We start from the raw sequence: 15,670 nt of genomic DNA on the forward strand, positions 1-15,670 counted from the left end.
CCAAACCGAGCACAACTCCGGTCTATCGCCATGAGCAACTTACTACCGACTGAGTTGTGCCGGAAGTGTGAGTGCATGTACCTAACAGTCTGAGTGCGTATATGGTGTTGTGCGTGAATTAGTGCCGCCATCTATATTTCAAATCTTGAGTGAAGTGTAATGACTGAATGGTTGTACTGTTTGTAGGGTTGTTGCTCTCTGTGGCGCGACTTTTTTAACGGGAAGATCGGCTCGCATTTGTGCCTCAAAGTTGGGAACCACAAAAAACCAGCTTCAGCCGACCACACACCACTGTGACGACGGCGGGGTTGGAACCCAGGTCCTCGCGATGAGAATCCGTCACTATGACCACTCGACCACTACAGCGGCTAACAATAATACCAGAATGATAACATTATCCGTGATTTTAATGAGCCACGTTGATTGTATTTGCGAATGATTGTTGGGCCAGGCTGGACACGAGTGTGGCTCTAGCTTTAGTAATTTCTGTGAATAATCCTGTATCTTAAAGAAAAGTCCTAGTGCCCCAAAAAAAAATTATTGTACTGTATTTTCATTTACAAAATGTGTGCACCTCTGATTGTTCGTTCCATCCTGCAAGTGTGTAAAATTTCGATAATGTGACGCCATCTGTCGGAGAGACAGAGAGTTAATTCACTGACTTTTCCCAACTAATATACAAACAGTCACGCATGTTAGTCGGTGCCGCCTTCTGGATTTAAAGTTTAAAGCTCTATAAGAAATGTGTGTGTCCTACATTTCTGGCTGACACGCAACAATAACCATTTTTCAGACCAATACACAAACAATAATTGCATATGTTATTCAGTGCCACCATCTATGTCTAAAATTTGAAGCTCTTCAATAAATACGTGCCTCATATTTCGATTTCCGAAAACTGATAATAAATTATGCATGTCAGTCAGTGCTGCCATCTATATATTAAAGTTTCAAGCTCCACGTGAAAATGTGTCCCATATTTTGATTTCTGAAATTTGGTGACCCTGATTTTCTCTCTCTCCAGAATTAAAATGAATTCATTTCCCAAGAAGCACAATGGACACCATGGCCCCACATCCTGGAGCGGGGTCCCTAGGCTGGGACCTTTTGCAGGCCCTCCGGTTAGACTTTTCCAGGGCCCCTTCTATAGTTAATTTATAGCGTGAAAAAGCAAAAACGATGAGAACTGTCCCGGGCCCTGTCAGATCCCCCCCCCCGCCCTTTGTGGGTGTCATGTGGACAGCTATAAATGCCCTGACTGGCAACTATTCCATGCAATGTCCCGCTTTTGATGTGATACAATATGGTAATAGAATGTCAAGTATCGTTTCGGTTCAAATTATCGTAATAAAATATTAAATAAAACAATGATTATTTTTGCAAGCATGAAAATCGAAAACTCGAACAAAATTATTATTGAAATATTGTCTGAGGCTTATTATTATTATTTTTGAAATAATGACCAGTGCTTTTTTTTTTTTTTTTTTTTTCGACCGCATGATGGCGTTGTCGATTAGCACTTTCTCCTGGAACCCGCAACTTGAACCGCCAGCAGCTTTTGTTGGTAAATTTACCGAGTGAAGGAGAAGTTTATTCGTCTCGGCTCCGATGTTCACGTGAAATTTACCCGTCGGAGATTATCTCGTCCATGATCTGAAGGATGGTGAGTCTATTTACATGGTGTTTTTTTTTTTTTTTTTTTGTATTCTTGCGTTGCGGGGCCCACCATACTTAAGTGAACGAAACGGGTTTGAATAAAAAGTGATTAATATCCACCCACGCTATGAAAACTCATGTTATTTGGGCCAGGTGTTGTAGAAAGCATTTATATGTTTAATTTATTTAGGTTAGCTTATACATGCTCAGCCCGTGGCCTCAAAAACCTGGTTCTGTAGAAATGAACTGAGCGACACATTGCCAGATCGCTTTGGTGATCTGCGGCACAGTTTCAGATCACTTGAGTTACCCGTGGCATATTTCCAGAATATTTGAGTGGCCTGTGGCACATTCTCAGATCATTTTTAAGTGACTGCCAGCATATTTATAGGTCACTTGAGTGACCTGTGCCGCAGTTTATAACGCTTTGGAGTGTTGCGGCACATTCCTAGATCACTCAAGTGACTGGTATATTTACAAATCACTCTGACACAATTCCACAGCACTTGACTTACCCGCACCACAGTTCCAGATCACTTAAGTGTCCTGCAGCATATTCCTAGATCACTTAAGTGTCCTGCAGTATATTCCTAGATCACTTAATTGACTCATGGCATATTTGCTTATCACCGCAGCACAATTCTGGGTCGCTTGACTGACCCATGCCACAGTTCCAGATCACTTAAGTGACCTGCAGCATATTCCTAGATCACTTAAGTGACTCGTGGCATATTTGCTTATCACCGCAGCACAATTTTGGGTCGCTTGACTGACCCATGCCACAGTTCCAGATCACTTAAGTGTCCTGCCGCATATTCCTAAATCACTTAAGTGACCTGCAGCATATTCCTAGATCACTTAAGTGACTCATGGCATTTTCACTGATCATTGCAGCATATTTCTGGATCACTTGATTGACCTGTGGCATTATTTACTGATCACTTCAGTGACCGACATGGAAACAGTGACTTTTAGACAGTGACGTTTAACTTTGACCTGATCGGTTTATTATTTCAAAGAGAGTCTGGGTTTCATACTGAGATTATTTATTTATACTATTATTTATAATATTATTGTTGGTTTCCACATTTATGTTTTCATGCTGGTGATTTTTTTTTTCTGGTGTCCGCAGTCAGTTACGGCCTTAGCGACTTTTCGTTGGGCTGTCGGACCTGTTTGGCACCGGAAAAAAAAAAGTCGCCTAGGAGATCTGGATTATACTGCATCTGTTCCGTTGTGTATGGGGAGGGATTATCTGATTGTTATTATTTTGCTGATTTTCGCAGTTGTTGTATGATTTTGTTTTTGTGTTCCCAGTCTGCTCTCTTCAATTTCCAAAGTCTGCTAACAGTTGTGTTGTTGCTGATCTGCACATGTGCATATATAAGGTCCATTGCACCGAAGTTGCTTGACAGAAATAAAACCGGGTAAGTCCTCAGACTTTCTTATATATACAGTAAAACCTACCAAAAACTTCCACTAACGGCACCATGAAAATGTGTTGCCACTATTGGGAATACATTACAATAGTTATATAACTGTAAAACCCCTCTTAACGGACACCCCCTCAGATGTGGTCACTTCTCTTTTATGACCAAATAATAATTCCCCCATGTATAATAAAAGTATGCTTTCCTAATCCCTGATTAATGGTCGCCCCCTCTTTTACAAACAAATTTTTTCATCCCGTCATAGTCCGCAAAAAAGAAGTTTTACTGCATTAGAAAAATGTGATTACGTTGATTATATTGTAATATTATAATAATTGATTAATCAACAATGTCGCTGCTGTAGGGGGATCAGTACCGGGCCAGAGGGGTTGTAAATTTTACACTCTAAACTCCCATGCAACGTTACAAGGGGGCTCCAAAATGTGTGCTTAACCCTGGCTGAACAAACATCTAATTGCAGCTCTGTTAATCGATCTACTGTGGTATTTTGGCATTCTAAAATTTAAGCTTGCAGCACTGAGATAGAACATAACAGGTTTGGTGGAGAACAACTGGAGAAACCGCGAGACACCCAGGCTCTGTCGCAAGAAGCAACGTAAGCGCTTCGCGTCCCCCCCCCCCTGGAGGGGGGAAACAGGGCATCTCCGGTAAAACCAAAATTTATTGATACGTCAAAGATTACATATAGTGCAAAGAAATCAAAAATTATGTAAATCGAAGAATCAAATTAATCAAGTTAAAGTAAAGTGCAACGGGCACAGATAATAAATAATCATGGAAAGTTGTATAAAAATCGTATCGCAAAAGGCGCAATCAGAAATTTGATTGATCAAGGATTGTATCAAATGACAAGAAGGGCAGAGCACCTCATTGCACTCTGGCAGTTCAATACAGTCAGTCTAATTTCTCCGAGACGTCATTAATTAGGTTTGGGATTCATCCTGCTCCTCGCTCGCAAACAGTGCCACCAGCACACTGTCAGGGTGAAGACGCGGCGATCTCCTTAACAGCGCTGGTACCGGAGTTGCAGGAGCTGGAGGAGATGGATCCCTTATCTTCTCGGGATGTTCCTCAAGGAATTTCACCATTTTTCTTATCTTTTCCTTTGATTCCTCTCGACGTAGTATGCCAAGCATCCATGGTCTGTGTAGATGGGCAGTCGGCGAACGGAAGTGATAGGGTGTCGTTTCTGGACAGCATGTGGCGTAGTGCAGGGGCGTGCCAGGCTCAAGACAAGAGCATTTATCGCTGGCAATCACTTTAAAGCGATGTAAGGTTGCCGGGAAAGGCCCATGACCGGTGACAAATAATATGAGCTCTCGTGACCAGCCCCTGCTCCTAGTATCTACTTTCTTCATCACTTCATGAGTTGATCTTCCTGACGCCTCCGGCATATCCCAATGCAATTGCCAATTTGCTATCATGTCTCTCCAGAGGAGTGATTTTGCGTGAGAAGCTGGATATAAGAGTTCGTCGTAAAAGACTCCGGTATTGGTCGCTTCTTTGGCCGCCGCATCCGCAAGCTCGTTTCCCCACTGGCCGTTGTGGGCTTTTACCCAGGAGATGCGTATTGATGGGTGAGATACAAGTATACTCCTTATCTTTCTGGCCATTGCGTTTTCAGAGAGCGGGTTTAGAATGGCCTGGATACTCGAACGGCTATCGGATCTTATTACAGTCTGCTTCCTGTTTGTAGCTGCATCCAGAGCTGCTGTAAATATAGCGAGCATCTCAGCTTGATATACTGAATTATTTTCTTTTAGTTTAGCAGCCCATTTATCCACGATCTCCGTTCCCACGGTTTTTATACAGGCAGCTCCTGTACCTGATTCCAGTTTAGAGCCATCCGTGTAATATACGACGGATTTCTCCTCAGGTGTATCATCCTCCGAAGATTCTATTAATACTTGATTGGCCTGCAGAGATTCTGCAGGATGCGAGGTCCAGCCTATAGTTTTTTGCTCGAAGGCGTCCGGGACTAATGTTTCCTCTAACAATGGACATGGCTTGTGAAGCTTTAGAAGACGTGTGACTCTTGCCAGGAATTCTATCTTGAGGGATAATGGCGGGAGCCCCAAGATCACCTGAAGAGCATTCGTAGGTGTAGTTCTATACGCACCAGAGATATATAGAAGGAAGGGTCTTTGTATAGAATCGAGCCGTCTGAACATCTGGACCTTGGGAGAATGCCATATTGAAGCTCCATAAGCTATCATAGGCTCAACCACTGTCAAGTAGAGGGATCTCCTCAGAGCCCGTGTCAGTCCCCACTGTGGTCCAGCCATCAGACGCATCTTCTGAAGAACACGTGACGCCTTTCTCTTCTGTTCTTTGATGTGATCTTCCCAGCTAAGTTGCTTATCGATAAACACGCCGAAATAACATAGCACGTCCGTTTTCTTGATGGTTTTCCCTTGGAACCAGATGGTGGGAGGTCTTTTCTTTGATATCCACAAGAATTTTGTCTTAGCCATAGAGAGAGTGAGCTTATGCATGTGCAGCCAATTTGACACTGTTCTAAGGGCTTCTTCTGCTAGATCACCTGATCCCTTGACAGTAGGGGCAGATGCAATTATCAAAAGGTCATCAGCATAAGCCTGAACTTTGACGTTTGAGGGCCAATTAATTTTCAGCAACTCATCCAGAACAAGATTCCATAACAAGGGGCCGGAACATGAGCCCTGAGGTGCACCCTTTTGAAGCTCTTTCACAGCTTTTCCCGCACCCGTGACCAACACCGCTCGGCGGTGGTTCAGAAGGTCCGATAAGATTACCTTGAGCTGTTGTGGTATGGGCGCTATTGCTAGACGGTGGCGTATAGACGAGTATCTGAGGTTATCGAACGCCCCTTCTATATCCAGGGATATGATGGCTACGTCATTACCTCGATTTCTTTGCGTCTTAACCTCTTCCATCATGTTTGCAAGCGCCATTTCTGCTGAACGACCTTGTCGGAATCCATACTGGTTGGCATGCCAGAATCCTTGCCTCTCCGTGTAAAACATAACTCGTTGTACCAAAATTTTTTCCAGTACCTTCCCGAAGCCAGAGAGTAAAGAGATAGGGCGGTAAGCTTTTGGGTCTCCTGGACGTCTTCCTTTCTTCAATAAAAGGAGTAACTTACCTTCTTTGAAATGATTTGGAAAACATCCCAGTTGCAGGCACTTATTGTATAGGGAATGTAAAAGATCTGGAAATGCTTTATTTATCGCCTTGACCATCCTGTTGTTCACCCGGTCTAGACCCGGGGCTTTCCGCATATTAAGCTGGTCAACGATTCTTTTTATCTCTTGCTTAGATATTGCTCTCATATTCAAATCCGGGTCAAAGTACATACTAGAGCTCATACAAGGAGGACCATAATCATCGGAGTCAACATCGGGGTAAATGTCATTAAGGTGTCTTTCCCCCGCCTGCAAAATTGTTTCGTCACCAAATTGGCTCATAGTCAGCTGCGGTTTCGTTTTGCGAGACATAGAAGCACGATATACGGTACCAAATTCAGAGGCCATTTTTTCACATAGTGCACGCCAGGCAGATAATTTTGTTTTACAAATCTCTTTACGGTACTGAGCCTGATATTTATTAAATACGATGCGCAGGCGAATTTTGTCCCCCTGATCTTTTGCTCGTATATATCGTCTTTTCAGAGCCCTGAGCTTCTTGCGTGACTCTTCCAGTTCAGTTGTCCACCATGTGCTTTTGGATTTAACTGGCATCTGCGATCCGTTGCTCCCAGGGACTAACGACCTATTACCTGCCTCTTCTATTACTTGATGCACAGTGTTTGTAATATGCTGAAGTTGATCATACGTTCGGCACTCACGAATCTGCCTTATCAGGACTGGTGTCGTACTTCTGAGGATACGAATAAAATTGAAGAGCTTACGCTGCGTTGTTTTGAAACAAGGGGTTTTAGTTGATGGAGATGAGTCACATATCACCATGTGAATATAGGAGTGACTACTTGCCGAATATTCCTCTCCCACAGACCATTGTATGGCATTTGCTAGAGACACGTGATTGCATATAGATAGATCCGGCCAGCCGAAGGATCCAGTGTGTCCATAGGTCGGTGTGCTGTTGTCGCCATTCAAAAGGAAGAGGTCTTTGGACATAAGGAAGTCTAGGATGTCTTCACCTCTTTCATTATTATCGGAATAACCCCATAGAGAGTTGTGTCCATTCCAGTCTATGGCAATAATGATCCCGTGCCTTCCATTCTTTACCACGATCTCCTCAATCTCCTGGATGGCTTCTTTTATGTCCTTGTATGGAGAGGAATATGAGCTAGCCACGATCAGCTCCCTTCCGTCCACGTGCAGTTGCACCGCCACCGAGTTATTCATAACCGACAGCACAGCTCCATGAAGTGCTCTGTTGCGGATCAGGATCGCAGCCTTCCCATTATTTGATGTCCAGCGTGACCAAGTCAAGGGGAGACCCTTGAGTTCCGGACCTTGCGCTGTGGACCAGACCCAGGGCTCTTGGGCCAGTACTATGTCCACGTTCATTTCGTTGGCAGTTTTTTCTAATTGGTAAGTAGCCGCTTTAGAGTGATCTAAGTTAATCTGAAGTAATCTAATTCCCTGCTCTTTACTCAGTAAATTATTATTGGCCATTACAAAATCTATTTCATGATATATCGTCTACCCTTGATAAGAAGAAAACTGGTGCACATACAATCATTGGCACGGTGATAGACATCGAGATTTGTGCCATGTGCTAGGTTTTGGAAACAGCACTCCACACATCGGTCCTTTCCTTCTCTCCTGAAATCGGGGATCGACGGGAAGTTATATTGATAGAGTTGAGCACCGAATCGGAAACAATCAGCTTCTTGGCAAGATCTGCCATTATCATAATTTGCCTGCCGTCTACAGTTTTTGCCACTACTATAGCTATTTCCATTAAGATGCTTCATATTTCCCGTGCGTCGCTGACGATCTGAGTCAAAGTGATGTCGCCATCTACCACAATCCAAGATCCATCGTTGCAAGTCCTTCTGGGGTCTTCTTAGAAGCCACAGGTGATACCACAGTATGCTCTTTCCTCGGTAAGACGATGTTCATATGCTGCTCCTGGCAGTTGAGTGATTGTTCCAATTGGTGAAATTGTATACGCAATTCTTCCTGGGCGTGTAAAGGCACAAATCGCTTGTGCTTTCCTACCGAGTTTTTGCGGGGAGCAGTTAGCCATTCCCATATTCTTCGCACATGCTCATTAGAGAAGACGCCTTCGTAATCTGTCTTGGACAGTGTCAAAGCTCCTATATCCATCTGCTCTGTCTGATCTGCAGTACCCCTATTGTCCCCTACTAACGACATCATTGAAGATTGTAAGGTGCGCAGCTGATTATTACCGTCTGCTACTACACTTCTCTTCAGTGCTCTAAAAGTTTTCATTCCTATGTATAAGCCAGTGCTCAGATACCTATTTTAAATGGTCTTATCCAGCATACCAGTCGTTATAGAGGTACGTCGTCGTTCTTTTCTGATTGCCAAGAGCGTTAGTAATGAAAAAGTCACACGTCTTATAAAAGGCAGCAATGTCTCGAGTCAAGTTCCGACAGTAAGACGCAAAGGAACACTGATGAGAGAGGCCTTTAGAAAACAAAGAATAAGCAATGCCTTGGTAGCAATGTTGAAGCGGCCATAGGAAATGGGACAGATTCTATACTAAGCCTAATTCGGTCAGAAAAATTGCAAAACACTTCTGAGTTTGACATGAATCAGCACAATTTAGCGCATAGATGATTCGGAATATGAAATCAGAAATCGACACACACATGATTATATTTCTAAATCAATATATAAATCACTTGCGATCGCGCAAAGTTCACTCGAAGTCGCTTCGCCGATTCACACTATGGCCGCTGTCAGAGTCCAGCTTCCATCGGCGGGATGATGGCAATATTTTAGGAACTGCTCCTGCTAGAATCTTGAGACTAGTCTCGTCAGAGACCCCACGGTGTAGGTGAAAACGGGAACTAGTGAGCACTGCTAAAACAAACAGGAAAATGCGTCCTTTTGGAAGTTGAAGAGGAGCTCCGTAAAAAAGCGTCTGAACAGTTCTGCAGCCATTGTTCACACCTCGGTGGAGAACAACTGATATGGACGAAGGCGTTGTACCCCAACGACTCCAAATACTTCTTTATTCCCACCCATAACCAACTAGACCATACATGCTCAAACCCATGATGTATAGGGGGGAGGGCCAAATGTGGCCCTCGGATACATCTGATGTGGCCAGGGATCTCAAACTAATTTTGTAAGAACGAACTGAGCTGCACATTCTCAGATCACTTAAGGGACCCGCTGTGCATACTTCTCTGTGAGTATTAAAAAACAAAGAAAGGCTGCAGTTCGGAATAGTCAATAAATTGTTGATTCCGGTCTAATTAGCTCTTGCGTGCGGAAAGTGGCAGTGGTTTCTATTAAAATTATCAGACTCACTGTGTATTTAAAGATCACTTTAGTGACCCACAGCAACACTATAGCTCGCTGAAGTGCCCCCCCCCCTACTGCCAATATACCCGTCTAGAATTTGTACCCAGGAAAAGAAAGCTCGATTTCCCCTCCCCGGCCAGGAGGGAGCACTCCCTTGAAAATTATTTTTTCGCATAGTAATAGGCATATTTTTTCTCCTCCAGTAGCCGTTGTTCAGAAGTTATCTGTATGTTCAAGTCTAACATGTTCTATATCCGAAGGTTCATTGAAAAAAAAGTAAAGATTAATTTACCAGTTTATAACCAGACTCCCCCCCCCCCCCACCCCTCTCGCTATGGCCTTGTTTCTATTGAAGAAACTTAGCACTGTGCTTGTGTGTGTGCCCAGCATGTTTCATGTTCAGTAGGTGGTGCCAGCCATCCAGGGCCACAACTAGATACTTTCTCAAATGGTACAAGCATGAAATTTGACTCCCCCCCCCCCATGTAATGTGGAGGAAGCAGTTTTTTTTGTTTTTTTTTTCAAACCGAGCACAACTCAGGTCTATTGCCATAGGCAATTTACTACCTAGTGAGTTGTGCCGGAAGTGTAATTGCGTGTACCTAACAGTCTGAGTGCGTATCTAGTGTTGTGTATGATTTTTCAGTGCTGCCATCTATATCTCAGAAGTGAAGTGAGTGATGTGTAGTGACTGAATATTTGTACTGTTTGTAGGACTGTTGCTCTCTGTGGCGAGACTTTTTAACGGGGAGATGGGATCGCATTTGCGCCTCGAAGTTGGGAACCACAGAAAACCAACTTCAGCCGACCACCACTGTGGTGCTCGAACCCGGGTCCCCACGATGCGAGTCCGTCATTCTGACCACTCGACCACCACAGCGGCGGAGGAAGCAGTTATAAAGAGTGAATTTTTGGCATCCCCTCTAGTCCAGAACCCAGTGCACCAGATATGCCTGCTCAACCCCCCCCCCGCCCTTCCCAGTTGCGGCCCTGCGTCTATCCTACAAATCGGTGATGTGTGAATTTGAAACTTAATGTATACATATTTGTGTTAGATCGTCATGAATTGTGTATGATTGTCATGGCAACCACAGCTTTTTTTTTTCAAAGGAATAGCCAACTCAAATTTAGAAAATCATATTTTTAGCCAGTCGTGGGCTCAAAACCCAGAGTTTCGTCGAAATCGGGGGGTATAAGGGGCCCATGCCCCCCCCTTTCCCCCCCCCCCCCCCTCCCCACAAGATGATCGAAAATTAAAAGTAAAATTTTCTACGAAAAATTTCCAAATATTCCTGAATTATGGGAAAAAATCATAAGTGTATCAAAATATCTATTATTTGCAAATAAGCAGTGCAATTGTCGAAAGTTAGGTAAACTTCTATTTTTTCCTAACGTAAAATAATTTGATCTAAAAAACTCCCTTTTTTTGCTTGTTCAACCGTCTCTCACTCATAAATTTAGGATATCACCCATGCTTATTTATGACTTCCACAGTCCATGGGTCAAGTTTTCAGGCTCCTAAAAGTGGCCCTAACCCCAAGATATGAGGAAGTATTTTCAACCAACAAATGACAAAAAAAACAACGAAGAATTGTGAAAATATACGAGAGAAATGTCACGGAAATTTATTAACTGCCAATACATGGCGATTTTGAAAAATTATTTGTGATAATACAGTGGGTATCATAGTTGACTCGTCAAGGTTTAGCTATCTTGTCGAGTTAAGGTGGTTTCTCCCCATTGAATTTAGTATTGTGTCAACTCAACCATTGGAATAATAAATGTTAAGTTATCGAGGTTTTACTGTAATTACTTTGTAATGAATCAATGAAGTTACCCAATTATTACGAAAAATTCATCTACTCAATTGTTTTTTTTTCTGTTTTCACAATATTCTAACCATGTTTTTTCTTGCATATCATTTCAGTTTCCTTGGTATTTTCTGGAAATGTGCAAGAATCGGTAAGTTTATTTTTGCTCCTTAACGTGTTTTTACTAAACAGCTCATATTCAAGATTGCTGTCTCTTGAAATATAGTTTATGTTACAACGTTTATATACGTTATGGTAAATGTGATAAAACGGGTTATTACGCATGATTGCTGATCAGTTCAGTTTGATAAATTTCCCTAAATCAATCACTTTTGCCAGCGGTTATGCATAGTGCCTAACAGAGATGCCGCTGTACTGTAATTTACCTGGGCAAAATAATCTGGGTCCTTTTCAAGTGAGTCCCTCTTAAAAAAAAAGTTAAATTACTGTCTTTCTTTCTCTTTCCCCCCTCCCCCCTCATCATTCATGGGTGTGGCATTCCTGTGAATCATGAATAATTCATTTCTGAAAACGTTCAATCCGAAAGTTCATCAAAAAAAGGTTAATTTATCGGTTTATGACTAGGTTCTTTTACGTTCATTACCTACTAGTAGAGAAAAGCTTAAGCTTGTAAAAAGAAACTAGTAATACCAAGAATAAAAACATCACTTTCATCGGTGATTATGCATAGTACCCTGTGTTGTGCCGTTGATAAACAGGATAAATCGTAATGTATGATATATTTTGCGCGACATAATTCATACATATATTGTATCCTTATATTGGAGTCTGCCTATATTCATCACACCATACTAGACCCATTTTGGATTTTTTTTTTTTTTCAAATGATTCAGTTGCACTATGCATAATCACATATGGTGATAAATTGCAAGTATTTGTCAAATTTACCAATGATGCTTGGGTATTATAAGCACATTTGTCAGTAAAAGTGATAACTTCATCAAACTTACTAAGACGATTGGTAAGTATGAGCTGGATTTTAGCACCATCCATCACAAGAATTTATTTCACTCGAGCCAGATTAACACGTCTTACTTGGAATTTTTTTCCAGATGTACAGGTACGAAATGGTACAAAACTGGATGTCACCGCTTTTCTTTCTGAAAGTATTTGAACCATTTCATGAAAAATGAAAGATTCAGCTAATAAAAAAAAATGCATTGAAAGAAAAGCAGCTCGTGTTTTCAGAGCACAGGCTCTTTCAGTGCAAGACTTTAGCATCGAACTGGACAGTTTGGTCATTGTACATCATAGTTTCCCAAACGTTTTGTTCCATCGCCCCCTTCTACAAAAAATCTTTTTTCACCCCACCCCCTCCCCCCCCCAAATCAAGTTCACCAATAGAATCCTATACTAAATTCATCACTTCTACCTCCGCTCACGTATTTCATTGTCTCCCTCCCCCCTCCTCCGCAGGGAGTGATATTGCTCACTTTGGGAAACACTGTTCTAGATTATCTTTTCCAACTGCATAATTATGAGACAAGTGAGTTGACCAAATCACAAATTTACGGGGACACCTACGAACTCTACTACATTGTGTCAACACCAGCTTTAGCAGATTAAAGTTGGTGTTGGTTATGTACATTAGTGTAAAATAAAAAGCTCTTAAGTCTCTCAGCTTCCTATAGATCAGTTTCCCAAACTTTTTGTTCCATCACCCTCTTCAGAAATTTTTTTCTCTCATCGTCCCCAACTCAAGCGACCCCCATGGGATCCTATGTTATACTCTTAGCTTCTGTCGCCTCTCTTGGACCATTCCATCGCCCACTTTGGGAAACACTGCTATAGATGCTCATTTAATCAATTTTGAACGTGTTAGTTCTAGCCTTCAGTAAGTTTTTGTCTTTTTTTATAGTCCTACTTGATGTTCTTTTAAAAAACTTTAAATTTTGGGTAATTTCTGGGATGAATTAAACAATTTTCCATAGAAACCTATTTAAAATTGTGTTTCGGATAACCACGCGTATACATAGGATCAACCTTTAGCAAGTGCACAAAAAGGTTGGGGGGGGAGCCACATAAATTTTCTTTCAGAACAATTTTGAGTTACTACTCTTCAAAAAGCATTTAAATTAACAGAAATTGGTTAATATAACATATGAAGGGTAATTTCTTTCGATATTTCAATTTTTTTCACCGAAATAATTTTTTTCTCAAGTTTTCGTCAACTTGGTGGTGGGGGGGGGGCACAGGTTTTTCCCTGAAAAACCCTTGACTGCATATGCCACTACTGCTGATGTGCTAACGAACACGTTTTCGGAACAATTCCTCTTCGCTAGCTGAGATATTTGCTGTATTTATAAACTTTGTTATAATGAACTTCAACCAAAAATTTGGTTTGCTATATGCACTGTACCCAATCTGATAAGATTATCCCAATTTGAAAGTGTTTGGGGAGGGACCAAATATTTCACTTGTTACATTTAAATGTTCGTTCCAAGCTGGGCGTGACTAGGTACTCAAGTTTCGTGCTTTCAATTGAATTTAATAATATTCGGAAAATACAAATTCTCCACATTGCAAGATTTTTTTTTTCATAAAAATTAGAAATCGTGATTTGAATGTGTTAATCAACTTTTTGAGTAACCGATACCCCCCCCCCCCCCACACTTGGGTGTTAGAGAATCAGTGAAGCAAAAATGATCGTTGGATCTAAAAAAATTATATTATTTATTATCAGTGACTGCATGTACTTTACATAGCAAAATATGAATCGCCCGGGAAGGAGGGGGAGAGTCTGAAGTCACCTTATAGAGGCTATATATATATAGAGAGAGAGAGAGAATCTCTGATAATTGATTGTGAAAATGTAATAAATAAGACCTTGCGAAACCAGGGTAAATTTATTTTTACCTGATAATCTGTATTTTTACATATCCAGCCTCCCTAATCCTGTCACATAGCTGGCAACTTTTGAAAATGAAAATTAGGGAGATTTTCGCACGGACCAGTATTATGTACTAAATCCACTCCCTAATAAATACAAAAGGGATTTTTCTAAATAAAATAGGGATTTTACACACATGGAAGTTAAACCCTTTGGGAATAAAATCCCTACGCAAAAATCAAGTGAAATTGGAGGCCAAAACTTCAATAGTGATCTAAAAAATATAGGGCCTATATATTGTGTGTTCAATCAGAAACGATGTGAGCAAACATTCTGCATGAATGACCCCAAAATCATCTAAGACCAAGGAAAAAGCATCAATTTTTGAAGAACACTGACTTTTTGTTACACTTGCTTGATGTTTTTTTGATTTCATATGGGTGATTTATGTCCGTAACACAACGTGTACAAAAAGAAAAAGTCGCCCTTTTCTGGAACATTTGATGAAAGGAAATTCATTGGGAAATAAGCACCTTTAAAATTGATTAAATCTTTTTTTGCTTATCAGTATTCATGTTTTGCTATCGCAGGTACGTAACTTCAACAAAAGAAGAAGTTTTCACCACATGCGCATCACTGTAATCTTCGATTATTATCCACGACTATTGGCTGCTAAGCTATAACTGCGCTAGGTTATTTGCAATGAATTACGATGGAGGCACTTATGTTGTGTACCAAAACATAAATACTGTAGGACAGACTTCAAATTTTAATATGAAAAGCAGAAAAGTGTAATTTCAAGAGATGGATGTCGAACAAAAAAACACCAGACAGCTTTTTCAAGACCTTTCATCAGTGAAGATAACCTGTTATAGCACAGGCTACTAGCTGGAAAAAAAAACTGAAATCTTTCTTTAGGAAGTGGCCTGTAGTTTAACAGGCTATTTCCACTGGCAAGGGAAAACTCTTGAAACAACTGCTCTTTAGTGAATTTATATTGCAAAAATGTCTCCGGTCCCTCATTCCATGCTAGAGCCCTACTCTTGTAAGAGGTCATGTCACTAGAACAAGGGTAATGACATTCTAACAACTTGGGCTTTTGGAATTGAACATTTTACCTTAAAACATGTCATTTACCAAATTTACGTTTTTTTTTTTCTTTCCAGGTGAAAGAAAGAGCCCCTATGTTGGAATTTGTTGTGTCGCGATGGCGTTTACCATTTTATTTTGGACGTGAACTGATTTGTTATGGAAATGTGCCGAAATAAAATTTTATGTTTATATGTCGCAGAGTGGTGAAAAAAATATTGTTGGTAGTGTTTGCAAAAATGTGTATCGATAAATTGATTTTATTTCTTTCATATGGCATTCCTGGAATTAGAGACTCCTTTGGTGAAAAAGGAATGGGTTTGTAATGAATGATAAAGAGAGCTGACGTCAAAAAAAAATATG

At 41.1% G+C, this 15,670-nt stretch overlaps 1 protein-coding gene across 1 annotated transcript; it reads left to right on the top strand.

Annotated features, from left to right (window-relative positions):
- The first annotated feature begins 1,517 nt into the window (after window positions 1–1,517).
- On the top strand, window positions 1,518–15,501 carry ksh (transmembrane protein 167A-like protein ksh). Its single transcript, XM_089247913.1, has 4 exons — window positions 1,518–1,663; window positions 2,974–3,083; window positions 11,484–11,518; window positions 15,385–15,501. Exons 1-4 carry the CDS (start codon window positions 1,661–1,663, stop codon window positions 15,453–15,455), a joined length of 219 nt encoding a protein of 72 aa, XP_089104039.1. The 5' UTR covers window positions 1,518–1,660; the 3' UTR covers window positions 15,456–15,501.
- Window positions 15,502–15,670: the final 169 nt, after the last annotated feature.

This window comes from Pholcus phalangioides, unplaced genomic scaffold, assembly GCF_987345545.1.
Source record: "Pholcus phalangioides strain wild (caught in Gottingen) unplaced genomic scaffold, Ppha-v1.0 ptg000018l_1, whole genome shotgun sequence".
NCBI lineage: Eukaryota > Metazoa > Arthropoda > Arachnida > Araneae > Pholcidae > Pholcus > Pholcus phalangioides.